A 22,500-nucleotide genomic window follows, 5' to 3' on the forward strand; every position below is an offset into this window, starting at 1 on the left:
ATTGGAGGCCCTGACAGTTTGACAGGAGCACCCACCAGGGATGAGATACAACAGATGCCTTTTTCTCTTTCTCTCTCGTTTCACTCTCTCCCCTGTGTCTGCGTGTGTGCTCTGTAACTGCATGTGATGATACCACTCTCTGCTGTTATGCGTGTCCTCAGTCTGAACAGAAAGGCAGATTCAACTGGTAGTCGAAAAGGGCTCATTCAGCTTTTTATTAGCGTTCAAAAAACCTGTTTATACCCGCTTATTTGGAGTGATAAAGGGTATAATGTAGCTTTACAGTTTTACCTGGAAATGATTGACAACTTACACAATGGCAGAATTCTGTAGGAAAAAATTACCTTTAGAGCCCATGTTCATCACGTCACCACCACCTTTTAATGAAATGAAAATTAATTTAGTTTTGATTTTGTTATGACTGATTTGCCTCATGTTAACATTTGTACCATGTTTCAAGAACCATAAGAAGATAGGTACGAATGTACAAATGTATTAAGGTCATAACCGTACATGAATGATGAACAGGTACCAATAGAAAAACAAGACTTTGCAGCAGTCTTACCTTCAACATGTAAATCTATACACTGAAAATCGGATGCCACTTGTGTAGAATCCACAGACATACAGTCCAGAGTCTGATAAATCCACTTGTTTGATTTTAGAAAGAGGTTGGAGATGTTTGATCTCATTTCAAAATTTCCATTATTATATCCATCACAGAAATCTGCTGCGCTGTCAGATTTGATCATAACTGAGATGCAGCGGACCTTGGTTTTGTTGATCTGCCTGAACCAGAATGTCACAGAGTCGAATTTGGAAATGTTGGAGACAACATTGTGACTTCTTCACCTGGTCGGCCCCTCAGAGTCTGAAACTCAGACACTGAGACAGAGATCCAGCCTGAAACAAACAGCAGACACAACAATAGATTTAGGTATTTTAAACAACGTGAAAAATAGCTCTTAATAAAAGTCACCAAGAACATAATAAGTAAATGTTTTCATTTAAAATGAGTTAAACATACAATAGTAAAATTAGCACAAAGATTAATTCAGTTCTGGTACTTACTGAGGATGCAGAGAATGAGAGGTGTTATCAAGCTTAAGTTCATCATTGTGTGTAGACTGAAACTTTGCAGGGCTTCTAACTGAAATGAGTCCAGGAAGGCTGTGTTTTCACCATAAAGAGGAAGGATGCTTTTCTTCATGTCCCCCTCTGTGGTTCTCTCTCTCCTTGAGAGCGTACACTGTCAAAAGTTCCTCACTCACAAAAAGTGACAGTATTTATCGAAGCCTCTTAATGTTACTTGCATCAGAATATTTGAAATATTTGGAAGCACTTGTTTCCCACTGCATCTTATGTACACCTATATACATAAGGCATTTTAATCAGTCTTAGCATAAACATGTAGACTACTATCTTAACATCTGTGGCTTGGCTGCTGTTTTTCAGTGGTGAGCTGTCTGATATTTGAGGTCATTTTCACTGTCAAGACAAACAAAAGTTATGTGTATCTTTTATTTTGGAAGGAGGGATGAAGATCTGACAATCTTGCATAAAGGTTTTGATATTTAGCTTATACATAATAGTGACTAAAAATATAAAAAATAAAACTATTTGTTTTGTCAAATAACATGAAGAGGAAAAAGACAAATGTAAGGTAGCTCAACTTCTCTTTCCTGTAAACTTTTCTGTGCATGTCAGCATCAGCAATTTCATTTGAGCAAAACAGGAAAAAAACAACAAAACAAAACCACCCCTCCTCTTTTATAACTGACATCACCCTCACTACACAGTTCAGTTAGAGACATTGCAGCGCTGCAGTCGTACACACCATGAAGACCTTCACCTTGATAACAGCTTTACTTCTCTGCAGCTTCAGTGAGTACTGACACTCAATTACTCTATTACATTTAGATCTATGGTGACTCTGACCCACCAGAGTTTTAAACTTCCACATTAGAGCTGAATGAATTGTTGCTGTTGCTTTATTCCAGTAACTGTTACATTATACACTCAGAGATAAAACTCTTGTTGTGTCTGCTGTTTGTTTCAGGCTGGATCTCTGTCTCAGTATCTCAGTCTCAGACTGTGGACGTCTGTTATGACCGGGTCTCGCAGCAACGTTTCATACTGTGATGGATATAATTTGAAATGAGCTCCAACACCTCCACCCTCTTTCTCAAATCAAACAAGTGGATTTATCAGACTCTGGACTGTATTTTTGTGGATTTTAAACAAGTGGATGTCTGATTTTCAGTGTAATATACTTAGGTGAGATTCCTGTAAATTATTCTTTATTTTGGTTTCCTTTCTTGGTTGTTTCTCTGACACGATCTGTCGCAGCATCCTGTTGAACAGACTGAGGCCCTGGGTCTATCTGGTGCAGCTTTAGGATGGTTTTCAACTTTTGTGTCAAAGAGAGGTTCTGTGTCTCTGTGAACGACTCTTCTCTCACTTTCTTCTAGTAAGTATGGTATGCCTCAGGGATTGGTGTTGGGACCAATTTGATTTTCTTCATACATGCTTCCCCTTGTTATACTGATATACACAGATGTACCTGCCTGTTAAACACCACAGACCCTGGAAGGCTGAGCTCACTCAATGCCAGCCTTTGATGATATGATGTTTTCTTCAGCTGAACTCAAACAGTATCAGCACATGGTGAGACACATTCTGCCCTCTGCTATTGCCTGGTGGAACATATCAAGCCATGTTGCAGGGAATCTTGGCATCTGGTTTGATAGTAGTTTAAGTTTGACCATGAAGCTTGTGCAATCATGGTTTTTATCGTCTTATAGATATTTCAAAAACAGAATTTATTTCAACTTTTAAAGACACAGAGACCATCCTACACGCCTTCATCTCATCATGTCTGGATTACTACAACTGCCTTTTTACTTGCCTGAGCCGGAAACCTACTGATCGTCCCAAACTGTACAGAACTCAGCTGCAAGGTTTTCTACTAGAATCACTCCTGTTTTAGCCTCTTTATCCTGGCTCCCAGTATGTTTTAGAACTGATAACTAAGCTCTTACTGATGACTTTAAGGCTTTTTGAGGCCTCTCTCCCTACTTTATCTTGGACCTTTTACTACCTTACGTGCTGGTACATACTTTGAGATCCTTGGGCAGAGGTCTTTTATCTTTTCCAGAGGCCCCAATGTTTGCAGTCAGGGCCCCACGACTTGGAAAGAAATCAGCAGACTCAGCAATTTCTTTTATTGGAGAGTCTTTCCAGATTTTCCTTGAGTTTTAACTGTTTATTCTCCTTTAAAATATTCTTTCTCTGTTGTATTTACCGGACTGGTTTTCATACACCAGATTGTATCTCTTTAAACCTGATGATTTTATGACTTTTTCATTTTGCTGCCCTGAATCACTTTGTAACTTGGATTTTGAAAACAAGAAATTATTATTATTATTATTTTATTTTTATTATTATTACAGTGCTGCTATCATTGCTGCTATATGTTGATAACACCATTACACATGGCGTTACTGTCATTATTTCACTTATAACAACAACAGTCAATGGTCTATAACACTGTCCTGGTCTCTCACGCTCTCCTTTATCTCCCTTCTTTCCCTCTCTTTCCCCTATTTGGTTACGCTTTAAGTTCATACCAGTTATCATAATATCATATGCTGAGCAGCCCATGACCCTGGAAAGTAATCTTTCTGTCTCTCTTTCTCCTCATTTTTTCATTTGAGGGTGAATTCATCACACATTAACGATTAATGATGTGCTGTCTAAATACGGGCATTGCAGACGCACTTGGTTTTCATTTGAATCAACCTTACATTTAATGCTTTTTAATCCCACAGCTGTGCTGGTTTCTGTTCTCTTTCCGAATACTTCCTACTTAAACGTTTCTCTTGTACAGACTTGATGCTTCCACTTCTCTTTTCCCATTGTTCTGCCCCTTTTACAAACATGTCTGACCTTTGAAAATCAGCATTGTGTAATTGTAGGCCTATGTATGTAGGAATCTCAGTGCGATTAATTTTAAAAACAATAATTAATAATAAATAGCCCCTCAGATTGTATCTTGTGACCTCTGGAGGGCCCGACCCCATGGCTTAAACCACTGACCTACCCCACAGTCGTTACAGTAGCTACAACATACAGTGCTGCTTACACATTGTTGTATAGTATTAGCAATCTAATAAATTATAATATGCTAACAAGTACTAATAAATATATGCTAATTGCTGATATACTTCTGCACTTTAACAATAGTATTTTTACTTGTTTGTAATAATACTTTATGAAGTAGCTCAGAACTGAGCGAGATTACTTAGTTACGTTCCAGCACTGATACGAAATAAGGCGTATTTGGGGGTGCATTGATTGGTGGTTGCCATGGTTACCAGTCAACTATATCGGTTATGGATGAGGCAGTAACATGATCCTGTCCGATCTGCCCATAGAATAGAATATTCAAATGAATCTAGTCGGTGATTCTATGGAATGTGACTCACAATGAGAGATTCTGTTGGTTCAGGTCATTTGTAGATACACACACAGTTAACGTCAACAGCCTCAGAGACACAAAACACACAGTTCAAGACAAAAAAAAAAAACCTGACTGTTAACTAAACGGAGCATCAGTGAAGCAGCAGGTAAGTACTGAAATGAGATCTTATTTAGCAAGGTTTGAACTGTTGTTTTCAAATGCAGAAGCATTCATTTTAGTAGTATTATTCAGTTGTCATAACTCAGATAGACCTTAACTCCTAAAAACACACACGTCTATAACTACTATGTTGTCAAAAAATGAAATATAAATTGTGTCTCAACAAAGTCGAAAAAAAAGTCAAAAAAGATAGTGGCTGATGTTGATACAGTACACTCATGAAGGAGCTCAGATCCTTTACTTCAGTAGAAAAAGCAAAGACACATTTCAAAAATTTTACAAGTAAAATTCAACGTTTTACTGAAATAAAAAGTTCATCAGTTTTTATTGCAAAATTTTTATTAAAGTTTAAAGTTTTTGTATTTTGTATTATTTATTTAATCAAAAAACTGATATTAACCATTAAATAATAATATAACACCACAATCTCTCTCTTTGGCTCGGCTCCAGCACTGTGCTTGCAGCTACACCGTGTGCGAGGATGAAAGAGTGAGCTGCAGCCATTAAATAATAAAAAAAACAAAAAAAAAACACACACAATCACAGATCGAAGTGTCTCCCATGGAGGCCCTGACAGTTTGACAGGAGCACCCACCAGTGGATGAGATACGACAGATGCCTTTTTTCTCTTTCTCTCTCGTTTCACTCTCTCCCCTGTGTCTGCGTGTGTGCTCTGTAACTGCATGTGATGATACCACTCTCTGCTGTTATGCGTGTCCTCAGTCTGAACAGAAAGGCAGATTCAACTGGTAGTCGAAAAGGGCTCATTCAGCTTTTTATTAGCGTTCAAAAAACCTGTTTATACCCGCTTATTTGGAGTGATAAAGGGTATAATGTAGCTTTACAGTTTTACCTGGAAATGATTGACAACTTACACAATGGCAGAATTCTGTAGGAAAAAATTACCTTTAGAGCCCATGTTCATCACGTCACCACCACCTTTTAATGAAATGAAAATTAATTTAGTTTTGATTTTGTTATGACTGATTTGCCTCATGTTAACATTTGTACCATGTTTCAAGAACCATAAGAAGATAGGTACGAATGTACAAATGTATTAAGGTCATAACCGTACATGAATGATGAACAGGTACCAATAGAAAAACAAGACTTTGCAGCAGTCTTACCTTCAACATGTAAATCTATTACACTGAAAATCGGACGGCCACTTGTGTAGAATCCACAGACATACAGTCCAGAGTCTGATAAATCCACTTGTTTGATTTTGAGAAAGAGGTTGGAGATGTTTGATCTCATTTCAAAATTTCCATTATTATATCCATCGCAGAAATCTGCTGCGCTGTCAGATTTGATCATAACTGAGACGCAGCGGACCTTGGTTTTGTTGATCTGCCTGAACCAGAATGTCACAGAGTCGAATTTGGAAATGTTGGAGATCAACATTGTGACTTCTTCACCTGGTCGGCCCCTCAGAGTCTGAAACTCAGACACTGAGACAGAGATCCAGCCTGAAACAAACAGCAGACACAACAATAGATTTAGGTATTTTGAAACAACGTGAAAAATAGCTCTTAATAAAAGTCACCAAGAACATAATAAGTAAATGTGTTTCATTTAAAATGAGTTAAACATACAATAGTAAAATTAGCACAAAGATTAATTCAGTTCTGGTACTTACTGAGGATGCAGAGAATGAGAGGTGTTATCAAGCTTAAGTTCATCATTGTGTGTATGACTGAAACTTTGCAGGGCTTCTAACTGAAATGAGTCCAGGAAGGCTGTGTTTTCACCATAAAGAGGAAGGATGCTTTTCTTCATGTCCCCCTCTGTGGTTCTCTCTCTCCTTGAGAGCGTACACTGTCAAAAGTTCCTCACTCACAAAAAGTGACAGTATTTATCGAAGCCTCTTAATGTTACTTGCATCAGAATATTTGAAATATTTGGAAGCACTTGTTTCCCACTGCATCTTATGTACACCTATATACATAAGGCATTTTAATCAGTCTTAGCATAAACATGTAGACTACTATCTTAACATCTGTGGCTTGGCTGCTGTTTTTCAGTGGTGAGCTGTCTGATATTTGAGGTCATTTTCACTGTCAAGACAAACAAAAGTTATGTGTATCTTTTATTTTGGAAGGAGGGATGAGATCTGACAATCTTGCATAAAGGTTTTGATATTTAGCTTATACATAATAGTGACTAAAAATATAAAAATAAACTATTTGTTTTGTCAAATAACATGAAGAGGAAAAAGACAAATGTAAGGTAGCTCAACTTCTCTTTCCTGTAAACTTTTCTGTGCATGTCAGCATCAGCAATTTTCAGTTTGAGCAAAACAGGAAAAAAACAACAAAACAAAACCACCCCCTCCTCTTTTATACTGACATCACCCTCACTACACAGTTCAGTTAGAGACATTGCAGCGCTGCAGTCGTACACACCATGAAGACCTTCACCTTGATAACAGCTTTACTTCTCTGCAGCTTCAGTGAGTACTGACACTCAATTACTCTATTACATTTAGATCTATGGTGACTCTGACCCACCAGAGTTTAAACTTCCACATTAGAGCTGAATGAATTGTTGCTGTTGCTTTATTCCAGTAACTGTTACATTATACACTCAGAGATAAAACTCTTGTTGTGTCTGCTGTTTGTTTCAGGCTGGATCTCTGTCTCAGTATCTCAGTCTCAGACTGTGGACGTCTGTTATGACCGGGTCTCGCAGCAACGTTTCATACTGTGATGGATATAATTTGAAATGAGCTCCAACATCTCCACCCTCTTTCTCAAAATCAAACAAGTGGATTTATCAGACTCTGGACTGTTTTGTGGATTTTAAACAAGTGGATGTCTGATTTTCAGTGTAATATACTTAGGTGAGATTCCTGTAAATTATTCTTTATTTTGGTTTCCTTTCTTGGTTGTTTCTCTGACACGATCTGTCGCAGCATCCTGTTGAACAGACTGAGGCCCTGGGTCTATCTGGTGCAGCTTTAGGATGGTTTTCAACTTTTGTGTCAAAGAAGAGGTTCTGTGTCTCTGTGAACGACTCTCTCTTCACTTTCTTCTAGTAAGTATGGTATGCCTCAGGGATTGGTGATGGGACCAATTTGATTTTCTTCATACATGCTTCCCCTTGTTATACTGATGATACACAGATGTACCTGCCTGTTAAACCCACAGACCCTGGAAGGCTGAGCTCACTCAATGCCAGCCTTTGATGATATGATGTTTTCTTCAGCTGAACTCAAACAGTATCAGCACATGGTGAGACACATTCTGCCCTCTGCTGATTGCCTGGTGGAACATATCAAGCCATGTTGCAGGGAATCTTGGCATCTGGTTTGATAGTAGTTTAAGTTTGACCATGAAGCTTGTGCAATCATGGTTTTTATCGTCTTATAGATATTTCAAAAACAGAATTTATTTCAACTTTTAAAGACACAGAGACCATCCTACACGCCTTCATCTCATCATGTCTGGATTACTACAACTGCCTTTTTACTTGCCTGAGCCGGAAACCTACTGATCGTCCCCAAACTGTACAGAACTCAGCTGCAAGGTTTTCTACTAGAATCACTCCTGTTTTAGCCTCTTTATCCTGGCTCCCAGTATGTTTTAGAACTGATACTAAGCTCTTACTGATGACTTTAAGGCTTTTTGAGGCCTCTCTCCCTACTTTATCTTGGACCTTTTACTACCTTACGTGCTGGTACATACTTTGAGATCCTTGGGCAGAGGTCTTTTATCTGTTCCAGAGGCCCCAATGTTTGCAGTCAGGGCCCCACGACTTGGAAAGAAATCAGCAGACTCAGCAATTTCTTTTATTGGAGAGTCTTTCCAGATTTTCCTTGAGTTTTAACTGTTTATTCTCCTTTAAAATATTCTTTCTCTGTTGTATTTACCGGACTGGTTTTCATACACCAGATTGTATCTCTTTAAACCTGATGATTTTATGACTTGTTTCATTTTGCTGCCCTGAATCACTTTGTAACTTGGATTTTGAAAACAAGAAATTATTATTATTATTATTATTATTTTTATTATTATTACAGTGCTGCTATCATTGCTGCTGTTATTGTTGATAACACCATTACACATGGGCGTTACTGTCATTATTTTCACTATAACAATCAACAGTCAATGGTCTATACAGCTGGTCCTGGTCTCTCGCTCTCCTTTATCTCCCTCTCTTTCCCTCTCTTTCCCCTATTTGGTTACGCTTTAAGTTCATACCAGGTTATCATATATCATATGCTGAGCAGCCCTGACCCTGGAAAGTAATCTTCTGTCCTCTCTTTCTCCCATCTTTCTCCATCTTTGAGGGTGAATTCATCACACATTAACGATAATGATGTGCTGTCTAAATGACTGGGCATTGAGAGCACTTGGTTTTCATTTGAATCAACCATACATTTAATGCTTTTTAATCCCACAGCTGTGCTGGTTTCTGTTCTCTTTCCGAACTACTTCCTACTTGAACGTTTCTCTTGTACAGACTTGATGCTTCCACTTCTCTTTTCCCATTGTTCTGCCCCTTTTACAAACATGTCTGACCTTGAAAATCAGCATTGTGTAATTGTAGCCTATGTATGTAGAATCTCAGTGCATTAATTTAAACAATAATTAATAAATAAATAGCCCCTCAGATTGATCTTGTGACCCTCTGGAGGGGCCCGACCCCATGGCTTAAACCACTGACCTACCCCACAGTCTGTACAGTAGCTACAACAGTACAGTGCTGCTTACACATTGTTGTATAGTATTAGCAATCTAATAATATTATATATGCTAACAATACTAATAAATATATGCTAATTGCTGATTATACTTCTGCACTTTACAATAGTATTTTTACGTTGTTGTAATAATACTTTATGAAGTAGCTCAGAACTGAGCGAATGTACTTAGTTACGTTCCAGCACTGAACGAAATAAGGCGTATTTGGGGGGGGCATTGATGGTGGTTGCCATGGTTACCAGTCAACTGTATCGGTTATGGATGAGGCAGTAACATGATCCTGTCCGATCTGCCCATAGAATAGAATATTCAAATGAATCTATGTCGGTGATTCTATGGAATGTGACTCACAATGAGAGATTCTGTTGGTTCAGGTCACTTGTAGATAACACACACAGTTAACGGTCAACAGCCTCAGAGACACAAAACACACAGTTCAAGACAAAAAAAAAAAACCTGACTGTTAACTAACCGGAGCATCAGTGAAAGCAGCAGGTAAGTACTGAAATGAGGAGTCTTATTTTAGCAAGGTTTGAACGTGTTGTTTTCAAATGCAGAAGCAGTCATTTTTAGTAGTTTTCAGTTGTCATAACTCAGATAGACTTAACTCCCTAAACACACACGTCTATGAACTACTAGTTGTCAATAAAATGAAATATTAATATTGTGTCTCAACAAAGTCGAAAAAAAAGTCAAAAAAGATAGTGGCTGATGGTTGATACAGTTACACTCATGAAGGAGCTTCAGATCCTTTACTTCAGTAGAAAAAGCAAAGACACATTTCAAAAATTTTACAAGTAAATTCAACGTTTTACTGAAATAAAAGTTCATCAGTTTTATTGGCAAAATTGATTAAAGTTTAAAGCTTTGTATTTTGTATTATATTATTTAATTACACGCCAAAAACTGATAATTCACCATGTACAATAATAAATAACACACACCAACTGTGCAATGTCCCTTTTCTGCTGCTAGTTTTTTGTAATATCTAATTGTATGAATTATTATACGTATTATTACCTACTATTTATCTTGTTTTTAAATTCTTTATATTGACATTTACACTGCAAATTATCCCAATGTGGGACTAATAAAGGAATATCTTATCTCTTATCAATACTTATTCATCCTCATGTAAGCTGCATTTGAATTCTGCATGCTGAGGTGAGAGCAATTATTATATATAGTTGGATTGTTTAATCATATTTTACAAGCTGATCATGTTAAATAACCTACATTAAATCTTTATCTGCAAAGTGAGTAGTAACTTTAACTGTCAGGTAAATGTAGAAAAGGAAAATGTCCGGTATTTCCCTCTGAAATGTAATGAAGCAGAAGTTATGCACTTAGTACTTTTATGTTTATATATTGTTCCCTATAAAAATGTCTTAAAACCAGCTTCCTAGAGACAGAATCAGTGACAAACATCTGTGATGGATCTCGGAGCAGTGTTTGAACATGTCATAAAGGAGATGGAGTGGAGCGACGTGCTTGACACTGTGCAGGCCCTGGTTGGGGAAATGTTGGGAGACACACCCAACCCTCCACCCCAGCGTCCGCCTCCGCCTCCTCCTCCTCCTCCTCCTCCTCCCAATGAGCTCAGATTTGACACCCACCCTCAGCCGGTGGACAGAGGTTACGGTGGGTGCATCCCCCTGGGAGCAGCTCCACGCTGCTTGAAGGTCGGGCATGCTGCTCCCATTATCTACCAGGAGCAAAATATCCTGCAGCCAGGTCACCTGCACAACCAGGCAGGTGCTTACGCTCAGGAACAGGTAAGATACTGCGCAGAGTTTAGAGATAGGTTCTGAAGAACTTTATCAACACCTGTATCAGATCAGATAGTTATTGATGGTGGAAGCTTGAGGCCAACAGCAGGACAATTTTAATCTAAGCCCAACTGCTGTCACATGTGCTGCTTCATGTAATGAGTTGAGTTATGCATCAGTATTGTGAGGCCCTGCGCATCAGTATCCTTAATGACTGCCAATTAGTTGTAATTCAAAAGTGATAATTGATGAGTGCTCAGTGTAGTGAAGCTGTTAAGTGAGTTATATGCGTTATGCTATAAGTGTTTTCTACTGTGGTCTGAAATTCACGTGAACACATGCTCCTGACCTCTGTGACCCTCTGCAGGAGCATTCACACACTTTTGTATCATGGTCATGGACTCTGCAGGAATTCCACTGGAGGAGCTCGGAGCTTTTACTCCGCAGGCGGTGGTGCCGGTGACACGTGTGACGGTGCAGCTCGGCTAATCACCTGTTCCGTGTGTGTTTGTGTCTCCAGTATGACGACGTGCCGGTGTTGAGGCTCCCCAACGCCATGAAGGAGAACCTGGTTACCATTGGAATAGTGTATGTAACACAGACACACACACACACACACACACACACACACACACACACACACACACACACACACACACACACACACACACACACACACACACACACACACACACACACACACATCAAACACTGTCAGCCTCTGTCTGTGTCTTCAAACGCACTTCGTCTGCTGTCTAATGTATCTGTCTGCTGTTATTCATGTAGGAACGGAGAGTTGGTGTACGGATTTCCTGCAGAGGGATTCCCTCCCGTTTCTCCTGGTGCTCCTTCACCGAACACCTCCATGTCACTGTAAGTCAGCCTGACCGGCTCATGATCTCATGACCACAGCGAAAGTCAAATGACAGTCACCTTATGTGTCATTTTTTGCAGCTTCGAGTGTCTGTTATCTGTCGATCGAGAACACCGCCAACTTTTATCTCTTCAACTATTATTGTGCTTCTTCCATGCTTTCCCACAGAAAGAGAAAGAGTGAGATCCAGCAGGATGAAGGCCGGCCATACATCAAGAAGCCGCCCAACGCCTTCATGCTCTTCAGGAAGGAGCAGAGGGCGAAGGTTGTTGCAGAGCTGAACAACAACAATAACGCGACAGTGAATACTGTCATTGGACAGAGGGTAAGTGGCTTTGCTCTGTGTGATTTGAGACACTTCGTCACAGTTTCCTGCAGTAAATATTATTCTTTATTTTATATCATTCTTTTCTTGAAACAGAATGATTTATATTTCCTGTCATGTGACCCGGAAAACAAGTCTACATTTAAACAGGATTTCCAGCATTTTATTTTGACACGAATACACTGCACCTATTCACGTGGATCTGTGTGTGTTTCCGTTAACATGTTGTCATGCTTGTGTTTGTGCACCAGTCGGCCTGTGGAGGCCTGTAGTTGTGTGTAGTTGTGTGCTGCTGTGTGTTGCTGACAGTGTGTCGTCGTGCGTCCGCAGTGGAAGTCGATGTCGAAGGAGGAGCAGGCCAAGTACCATGAGGAGGCAGAGAAGGAGAGGACGCTCCACTCCCAGCAGTTCCCAGACTGGTCCTGCAGTGACAATTATGTATGTTACACCGTGCTCACATAACTACTCAAACATGTCTACATCACATGGAAATTTTTAATGTGTTTGTTTTTGTGTAGGGCAAAAAGAGGAAGAGGGTGAGGAGGAAAGCTCACACCACAGCCGATGGTGAGACAATGTTTCTGTGGATCACAGTGCGCTCTCATGTGACATGTGATAAATACGACAGAAATTGTGATGTTTTTGAAATGAAATGTGATTCTATTCGACATCGGTACCAAAAATGTGCCTCAATGCAAGTTTAAGAAGCAGCATCTGGTTTTGAAGGAATGTTATCGAGTCTCTGACGTGTCTGATCTGTGTTTTTGTGCGTTTGTGTTGCAGCGTCTGCGTCTCAACCCGAGGAGGTCACACAGCAAGCCAAGAAGCTGTGTGTCATACCAGTGCAGACGTATGTGATGGAGCCCTCCGCCTTACAGTCACATGTGATGGAGCCCTCCGCCTTACAGTCACATGTGATGGAGCCCTCCGCCTCACACACAGAAGTGATAGAGCCTCACACCTCACACACAGACGTGATGGAGTCTTCCATGCGTCATGGGAGGCCTTGAATGGCTCTTCCTGTGTGTGACGGATTTGACCTGCTGGCACGTTTGAGATCAGGGAACATTTAACCCCCCCCCCCTTCCCCTTTACCCCCCCCCCCTTCTCACTTTCTCTCCCTCCTCCCTCCTCCCTCTTCCCCTTTATTACTGAATTCATAGCTTGTATTTATTCTTAATAACATATTTTGTGCATGTTTGCCATATTGATTTATTTATTGAGTCACTGTGTATTTATTTGGGATTTCGGCAGTTTCAGTCCTGCATAGTTATCGGCAGCACCCGAGTGGAGTCGAGCGTAGAGGTTTGTATGGGTGTATAGTAATGAGCGCCTCAGCAGTGAGCACACACACCTACAGTAAGTGGCGTACAGCGGGGTGATTTGAGCCTGTGGGGGAAGTTGGGCCAACCCTTGTTTCTAGGCAACCACAGACAAAATTGGTCATGTGATCACACACACTAACCCTCGCCTTGTGATGGAGAGCAGCCAATAGAAGAAGTGATGAAGCACTTTTAAGTTCATAAAACTGTTTCAAAGTTCCAAAAGTCATTTTTTTTTATGTTTGAGGAGTTGTGATTCTTGTGTTTGAACGAATACAGACAAGTTTGAAAAAGTCTCACACATGGGTTAGAGCTTTAGGAAGTTACAATATGAGGCTACACTGTTGCTGGATGACACAAGTCATTTAAAATGGTGGTGGGGTAATTTGAGCCAAAAGGTGTGGGGGAAGTTGAGCCAGTGGTGCTGATGATGGAAAGCTCATCTTCACATTCAAAGAGAAAAAAAGTTCATATTCCACTGCAGCTTTGACAAGTTGGATGTCGAGTCGTAGCCCCAGGTTGTGCCAAGAGAAACTTCTTTTTGGGGGGGAAGTCATATTTGAAAACTTGATTATTCCCAGGGATGAACCACATCCTTAAATATATGTACAGATAGTAGTTGGAGACTTTACTGTCATGCCCTCACTTTAAAGACACTACAAGTAAAAACCCCGCTCTAAGAGTGCGTGTTAGTCAGTCTCTACCTGTTCTGCTTAAAGCTCAACTCTGTCAAAAGGCTCTCAAGTGAGTTTGTAACAATATTCAAAGTGACAAAAGACTGTTCTTTTGTTTTGTCTGTTGTTTTTTTTTTGCCTCAGCATATTATTATGAAGTAAATGTTGATCGCACATTGTAAGGCTATAGAGTAATGACATCATCAGAATATAGACTAGTTCCCTATAAGACCCACTTTCACAGTGCAATTCAGCACAAAAGAAGAGCGTCTGTCGTTGTGCAACTTAAACAGAAAGAGAAGATAGCGCTTTTGTTTTCTCAAGGTTAGAAAACCTTCATCGTCATAATGAAGCCTAACAGAGCTCATGATTTTCACCTCAGCCGTGGTCAGACCACACTGCGCTGTCTCTTCCTGTCAAACTAGCTAAGTGTGGCTCGTTCACTCCGTCACTGCTGCAGACCTCCATCTAACTCTGTGTTAGAGAGTCTGAACAGTCACCAGCGTCTTTACTGGCTCGGAGCAATCGTATTCTTTTGCCCTCAGATACTGGTGGATAATGAGATTTCACAATTTGCATGAACAGAGAATCTTTATTACAACATTTTTTTTGACAGTGATGGTAACTGAGCAGCTGTTCCAGAGGTTTCCTGAGTCTATCTGGTGACAGTGTACTCAACATTAGGCTCCAGCTGTCTCTCTGATACAGACCCTCTGCTCCTTCTGGCTCTCTTATGGAAACCCAGCGCTGCATAGGTCACGTCAGCAGAGCTTGGATTCTGTAAATGACAATATATAGTCACTAATGTCACACAGCTGAATATGTGCAAAGACCAGACAACATGTACAGTATCAAACTAGACTTTGATCTTAATCTAAGGTTACATTGTGATTACCTCGCTGTGTTGTGGATTGTGTCCCTCTTCCTTGACAGAAACGACACATCTGGTCAGTGCATATCAGTTCATACTTTCTTGGTAAACAGGAAGTTTTGTATTTGTAAAGTTGGGCACTTGCACCATAAAAAACACATACAAGTACCTGTGTGAAGTTTCCTGATTTTGAGACCCAGAACAATGACGACGATGATGAGGAAAATAACCAGAGCACTCAGGATCGCACTCGTCAGAGTTGCTAGTTCAACAGACTCTTCTACAAGAAAGATACAAGAATACATTTAACTTTTTGTATCATACGCTGCCTGAGATCAGCTCTTCTTTTGACAGCAACTACAGAAGGCACATATCTGTTTCTTTCCAGCCAAAACACAGACAAAGCATCAACAATCTTACCTTGAACCTTTAAGTACGTTGCACTGACAATTATTGACCTATGGTTCCAGTTAGATCCACAGAAATAGAGTCCAGAGTCGGATGAATCCACTTGTTTGATCTGGAGAAAGAGGGTAGTCATGTTGGACGTCATGTTAAACTTTCCATTTTGAAATCCATCACAGAGCGTAACATTGGCATTAGAGCTGAGCATGGAGCAGATGCAGGTGGCGTTGGGTCCTTTGTCCAGTCTGAACCAGACTATGTGACTGGCAGAACTGGTGAAGTTGGTACACATCAGTGTGACTTCTTCACCAGACTGGACCTCCACAGTGTGAAACTCAGAGACGGAGACAGAGATCCAGCCTGAAACAAACAGAAAATATTTTTTTCACAAAGCTGTAATTCAACAGGAATCAAACAATGCATGTAAATCACTAATATTAATGAACAGTTTCTAAGTTTGAGTTCTGGCAGATTACTGAAGGAACGGTTAGCAATGGTTGTATAGAGAAAAAATACATAATTGTACTTACTGCAGGTAAAGAGTAGAGCTCTTATCAAGTTAAAGTTCATCGTTGCGTGTACAGTAGGACTGCACCACTTCAGAGTAGGTGACTGTGAACTTGATCTGTGCTCCAGTGAGAGTGGTCTCAGCGTAAAGAGGCGGGCTGTTCTTCTGTTGATCTGGTCGCTCAGAGGGACAGTAGAAATGCTTAGTAGCAAAGATTCAGTCTGAATAAAACAGGAACTAAACAAACATGTCACGTTTTGCAATTAACAAACAGTTTTTGTTGTTTCAGTGTTGTTGCTGTTTTGAAGACATGTTAGAAATTGTTCTACAGCCGTATTGGTCAGACGAACTTACAGAATAAAGGTAAGGTTCATGATAAAATGTAGAGTAAGACTGCAGTGCTGAACTGTGCTCTAGTCAGAGTGGTCAAAGTGTAACAAGATAGGTGTGTCTTTTGACAACTACCTTGCTCAGGCTAACAACTTAAATACTTTCAGACAAAAGTGCATCAAAGCCACAAAGAGAATGAGACTAAGTTAACCCTGTAAATGATTTTTTTAATCTTCCAGCCTAAATGTAAAAAAGTCTAACTTTGTTTGATGTTCCTTGCCTTTATCATAACTCTTTCCTTTAATACCTCACACTTTAACAAAATGGCGACACACCACTACATACTGCTGCCAGCAATAGGTTTGGTCATTGACATGTAAGTGATAATACACAACGATTTGCCGTGAAATAAGCATCAGAGCATGTTATTGTGCTGTACGTTCATTTGCCACAAGAAAAAGAGAGAGATTTCTGCTTCACGTCAGACTTTATTCAGAGGCGACACCTTCATGATTTACGCCTCGGCTGTGCTCAGACCACACTGTGCTGTCTCTTCCTGAAGTGGTGTGTGCGTCACAAAATACCCTTCACTTCCTGCAGATGGCAGTGTGTGTGAAATGCAGCAGCATTTATTTTCTTCTCACCTGCGGTAACCTGTGGTCTCACCACATCTTGTTAAACTGTCATCTTTAGAATATATACTGAACACGCATTACTCATATAAAAATAATACATTATACAATTGTACATTATAACCATACATAAAATATCAGCCCAGACAATACAATTTCAAAACAGAGTTAAAGTTGGAGTCACCTACATTTGCTCTGGTTTTTGTTCTTTATAAGCTAAATGGCAGAAACACTTTAGTGTTTAACTAACGTTAGTTAATTGATCATTGTCTTAAGTATACTAGGAGTTTTGCATTTTTCAAGCACAACGTTAAAATTCCTCGGGACTTTATGTGTGTATGTAAAACTACTCTCTGTTATGATGAAAGTTCCTCTTCAGACAAGTTTTAGACCATGTTAAAATCTCTGCTGTGATTAATATTTTGTTTAACATGATTTTCCCAGACAAAAAGTGCCCCGCCCACCACGGCTGCTTGTACAAGGTTGACAGGTGAAAGAGCAGAGAGTATCAAGATGCTTAGAGGGGGAAACATAACTCAGAGTGGACATTAATCCTCAGGGAGCACTAATCTTACATGATCTAATTCATGACATGACAAGTGTTTTACACCAATAATACTGATCTTTGTGTTCTTCTGGTGCAAGGGCCCATAACAGATGATGGATGAAGCGTGTGTACCTTCTGTGTACCTTTTGAGATGACCAAAAAATATAGTCTCAAAGCTGATTCATAGAGATGTTTTATGCCAAGCAAATGGCTAAACTCAGAAATGGCTTCAGTAACTGGTGGTAGATACTCACCACAATATCTGAAATGTCCTTTTTCCTGCACCTTTTCACAAATCTGAAGGCAGATTTTGCCAAGTGATGGGAAAAATACAGAAGTAAGTCATTGAAAGCATTTTTATAACATTAAGTCTCTGCCATTTGAGTCCCAGCTGTAATGCTAAGCTGTAATCTCAAAGCTGCCACTGGTGGCCAGAGGCTGTATTGCAGTAATGCTACTGATTACCTCTGCCAAGAAGGTTGAGGTTTTGTTGGTTTGTTTGTTTGTTTGTCATTAGAACTGCACAAAAAGTACTGAGTCGACTTGCACCAACCTTGTTGGGGAGCTGAGGCAAGGGCCAGGGGAGAAACCATAACATTTTTGGGCAGATCCTGATCATTTACTTTGAATTAGATTTTTTTTTTCTCCGAAGTCTAGTGTGACATTGGCCTTGGTGGGGGTCTGCAACTTCTGAATGCCCTTCTACTTAAAACAGTGGTCTTACTTGCATATTTTAACATGCCCAAAATAGCAGATTGCCTACGGTAATTTTTCCCCACTTGATTTTTTTTCTGTTTCCCACTCTCTGATGGTCTCTCACTCTTTCTGATCGTGAATTAAGAGTTTCCAGGGTATTTCAGGTCAGAGTCCAGATTCTGTAAGGGATAAATTTAACACAGATGAGCTTACCAGATGCAATAAAATAACTGTTGAAGTGACTGAACAAACTTGTACACTAATATACACCAAATCTTAAAAATGGATTCATTCATTATCATCGTGGATATTATTTGTTCAAACTGCTCTTTATTCACCCTGACTGATAGTTGCGATATAAGACAGTTCAAAGAGGATGGAGGACAGCCCTCAAACCGGACCTGTCTGAAGCCTCATTTTGACGACGAGGCCAGTGATGACCTTCGTGAGAACAATGGTGACTCCACTCAGGATCACACTCGCCAGGGTTGTTATTTCACAGGGCTCTTCTACAAGGAAGATGATTCAATTAGACACTCTGCTTTTTTGTTGGACAATGATCAAATAATAAATAACAACATTTTAATCTGCATATTAAATGTTAATGAGAGGCAGGCAGAACATTTTAACTATCCTTTCACATTGTCACTGCTGTTATAGATGATGTTGATTACAAGTTCTTTTTATGTATACAGTATTCAATCATAATTTGTCTTTGACCATGTTGAAATGAGATACATATGTTTTCTTTTGTGTAAGCAGGTAAACTGACACTTTACAACATCCTTACCTTGAACCTTTAGATATGTTGCACTGACAATTACTGAGTATTTGTTGATGAAAAATCCACAAAAATACAACCCAGAGTCAGACAACTCTGCATGCTTAACTTTGAGAAAGACAGTGGAGATGTTGGATGTCGCTTCAAATTTTCCATTCTCAAATCCATTGCAGAACGAAGCGGGTGTAAGAGAATTGTACATTGAGGAAATACAGCGGGGCTGCGTTCTGCTGACTTGTCTAAACCAGATTATCTGAGAAGGAGAACTGGTGAAGTTGGAGCACAGGAGTGTTGCTTCTTCACAGTCTGAAACTCAGAGGCTGAGACAGAGATCCAGTCTGAAACAAACAGCAGAGATTCAGATCTCAGCTGATAATGCAACAAACAGATGACAATTCCCATAAACAACTGTAGTACCAACTAAATTTAGTTTTGCTGGTTATCAAATTAGACATAAGTTAGTACATTACGAGAGAAATTCAGTGTCAGTACTTACTGAGGCTGGAGAAAAATAAAGCTGTTATTGGAGTTAAGCTCATCTTTGTGTGTGAGGCCATCTTACTGCAGCAGAACTTAAAATGACTAAGCTTCAGGAAGGAGGTGTCATTATATAGGGAGGCGTTTTTTTTCTTTTTGTCTTTTTATCTTGTCAAGTCAGGACACAAAATGAGTTATTTTGTGGTCAGGACTATTTTTTTTCAATAACTTTTTTGTTCATTATGTTAAATAACTGTCATTGAACTCAACCCTTTCCCACAACAACAGCAACAGAATCAAGCTTTTACAAAATTGGTTTTCCACCTGGCCTTTGACAGTTATAATGGCCGCTTAGTCTGACGAGCCTCTTGCCGTGTTACCTTCTTGAAGACTTGATTCTGTTAATTCTGTTTGGAAAGATGCAGCTGTTTTGGGAATCACCAAATGAAAGGGAAGAGACCCGAGTATGTTGTCTACACACTAATGGGAGACTCTTTCTCTCTTTCTCTTTCTAATTTAAGGATCTTAAAAACGATTGTCACTGCCACTAGATGTCGCACCAGGCCACCAGCATCTCGTACCAAAACTAACGCTTTGTCGGCCACTCCTACAGTAAAGTGTTAGGAAGCCCCGTGAAAATGGTCACTAAACACACGCCAAGAAGCATAACTACATAAAGTTACCCTGTGAACACTAGAGCCAACAAAAAACAGTTTAGCCACACCCATTAACCCAAACTGCCATAATATGCTCCGTGGCAATGCTAGCAGTAAGCCAGTTAGTGATAGCAACATTTGCAGAACAAATTCAAAATAAGGGCGTTACGTTATCATGCCTTCTGTAGCCGGTCACTAATGAAAACAGTCATGTAACATTATGTAACCATCAAGTTACTTACACACAGAGGCGAAGAAAAGCCAGTTCTGAGTCAAGCTGGAGCCTTTTAGCCGCTCGTAGGGTTCTCCTCTTGGAAAGGCCAGACCAGTATTGACTCCATAGCCAGACTGGGGAAGAAATTCAGCCATGGATTTAGTCACTGGAACCCTGCTGCATGAATGACAGGCACTCAGAGAGGGCCAGTAAAGACCATGCCGGAGCCAGTGAGCACTTTGATGGCTGACCAGGATTTGAGCTGGTAGTCCCCATGTCCAGTCCATCTGTGCTCCGGTCTTATCTTTTTATTTAAGAGAAGGACTTTTTAGCTGGAAAATGTGGTTTCTTCAGTGGAGGAAACTCTGGAAGATCACTTTCACCTCAACACTGCATACTGCCGTGTGCCATCTTGCATGTGGGTGCTCCCTGTGTGTATAAATGTTATAAATGGTTAAACTGGGAGGGACAGAGGGTGTGACTCTTTTCTCTGCTCAGGAAGCCATTACTCCACCTTATCTTTATATAGAAACAGTTGTTTGCTGCTGTATTGTTGTTTAAAATCTCTTTTGCAGAACTTTCAACAATGTAAATTATGTTTTGAATGGAGTCCAGTTAGCCCTATATAATTATATTCCAATTTCTTGCTGGGTCACCAGGGACACAAACATTGCAGAAAACACATACAGCAGATGTCATATACCTGAAGAGTCATGTGAAGCATTATAATTGTTGCAATTGGCTGTAGCACTATTTCAACTTTGTGCCGTACAAGTTGTAGCCTGCTACTTCTAACATACATTTGTGCTGTGGGTGTCTCAGTTTAAAGAGGAAGAGGCTGTATGTAGTATGAAGCTGCACAAGGCTTTTTTTTGTTACTGCAAGCAGGGAGCTGACGTGCAGTATAAAGGTGAAGAAGGTAGAGAAGACCATGTGAGAAGAGATGGATTCATCACTTATTCATTCTATCTAATTGCATTTCTCCATATAAAATGATAATGTTTTATCAGTTGAAATGAAAGAAGCAGAACCTTTGTGTGAAAGTAGCACAGCTTTTTTTGCATGTGGTTTTATAGCAGCAAGCTGAAGGCCAGTCTTGTGGCTGTCATTCTAGCTGATACACATCGTGTTCTCACCACAGTGGCAAATGACAGTGGGAGGGGGCACAACACTTGTTGCTTGTTCACATGCGCAGGCAAACACAGCCAGGGCAGAAAGCTAACCCTTTGTGTTTTTCATATACACATTGACCGTGTCAGCATACAGCAGAGACTAATATTCAATTAAAACAGTCAGTATATACAAATAGAGAATTAGTTTATGAGACGTTAGTGTATCTTTTATCCTGTGCCTTACACAAATTCAGTCTTTTGACACGAGTGCTCAAACGGCACTGTGCTGTCAAAGACGTGACGTGTACCTCACAACTCCTCCCTCCCTGCAGACTCTCCCTGAAGAGGAGGCCCCTTCTATTGACAGTGTTACACAGGAAACTAACCCAGTATTCATGGCTTCATATCAGATTGTATCAACCGAGGTTCGACTGCAGATGCCTCTTTTTTTTTTTTCTTTTTTTTTTACATCAGTTGTCCTCAGACCACACTGGGCTTTTCTATCATATATATCTCACTCCTCCCTCTTTGCAGAAGACTCCCTACAAGTAAATTTGTCATCCGTGTCCTTTTCTGGCTCCTCCTCCATCAAACCCCGAACAATGTTGATCACCACAGAGTGCTGATTTATTCCATTGTTATTGTCTTCACAGGTAGAGAGGCTGATATTATTTAGTCAAGAACAAGAGCTCAGACCACACTGTGCCGTCTCTTCCTGTGGAGAGATGTGTATCCCGCCCTGAAGTGCAAGTGGTTCTAAAAACCTTTTCACATGAAGGACCCCTAAACTGACACAAATTAGACCAAGGACCCCCATCTGATATGACTTTTGTTTTTACACGTTTTATTATAGAATGTGTTTGAAACCCATGACCAAAATAGTCACACATTCTTTCATTGTGTTACTCTTGGATGGAAATTCACTGTTCTGAGATCAGTTATGATAATCCTCACACTAT

The 22,500-nt window shown here is 40.0% G+C and overlaps 2 protein-coding genes across 2 annotated transcripts in view; one reads left to right on the plus strand and one right to left on the minus strand.

The window, feature by feature from the left end:
* LOC111226953 overlaps positions 1-6,393 on the minus strand; it is an 8,315-nt gene extending 1,922 nt beyond the window's left edge. The window contains exons 1-3 of the mRNA XM_022752285.1: positions 6,282-6,393; positions 5,770-6,111; positions 5,549-5,581 (exon numbers count right to left, since the gene is read on the minus strand). Of these exons, the coding sequence (XP_022608006.1) occupies positions 5,549-5,581; positions 5,770-6,111; positions 6,282-6,327 (421 nt within the window). The 5' untranslated portion in view covers positions 6,328-6,393. The remainder of the gene's footprint in view (positions 1-5,548; positions 5,582-5,769; positions 6,112-6,281) is intronic.
* Positions 6,394-10,781: 4,388 nt separating this feature from the next.
* Positions 10,782-13,326, plus strand: LOC111226906 (transcription factor 7-like 1-C). Its single transcript, XM_022752215.1, has 7 exons — positions 10,782-11,123; positions 11,638-11,705; positions 11,904-11,990; positions 12,160-12,316; positions 12,647-12,754; positions 12,835-12,883; positions 13,100-13,326. The coding sequence occupies exons 1-7, from the start codon at positions 10,782-10,784 to the stop codon at positions 13,324-13,326; spliced, it is 1,038 nt and encodes a 345-aa protein (XP_022607936.1).
* Positions 13,327-22,500: the final 9,174 nt, after the last annotated feature.

The sequence above is a fragment of the Seriola dumerili genome, unplaced genomic scaffold (assembly GCF_002260705.1).
Source record: "Seriola dumerili isolate Sdu_G_001 unplaced genomic scaffold, Sdu_1.0 BDQW01000167.1, whole genome shotgun sequence".
In the NCBI taxonomy this organism is placed as follows: domain Eukaryota; kingdom Metazoa; phylum Chordata; class Actinopteri; order Carangiformes; family Carangidae; genus Seriola; species Seriola dumerili.

What these genes read in the sequence shown, in the direction of transcription:
- LOC111226906 (XM_022752215.1), top strand. Translation starts at nt 10,782, where the DNA reads ATGGATCTCGGAGCAGTGTTTGAACATGTCATAAAGGAGATGGAGTGG. An exon ending in GTGCTTACGCTCAGGAACAG is followed by an intron (nt 11,124 to 11,637) that starts GTAAGATACTGC and finishes TTGTGTCTCCAG; the next exon opens with TATGACGACGTGCCGGTGTT. An exon ending in CTGGTTACCATTGGAATAGT is followed by an intron (nt 11,706 to 11,903) that starts GTATGTAACACA and finishes TTATTCATGTAG; the next exon opens with GAACGGAGAGTTGGTGTACG.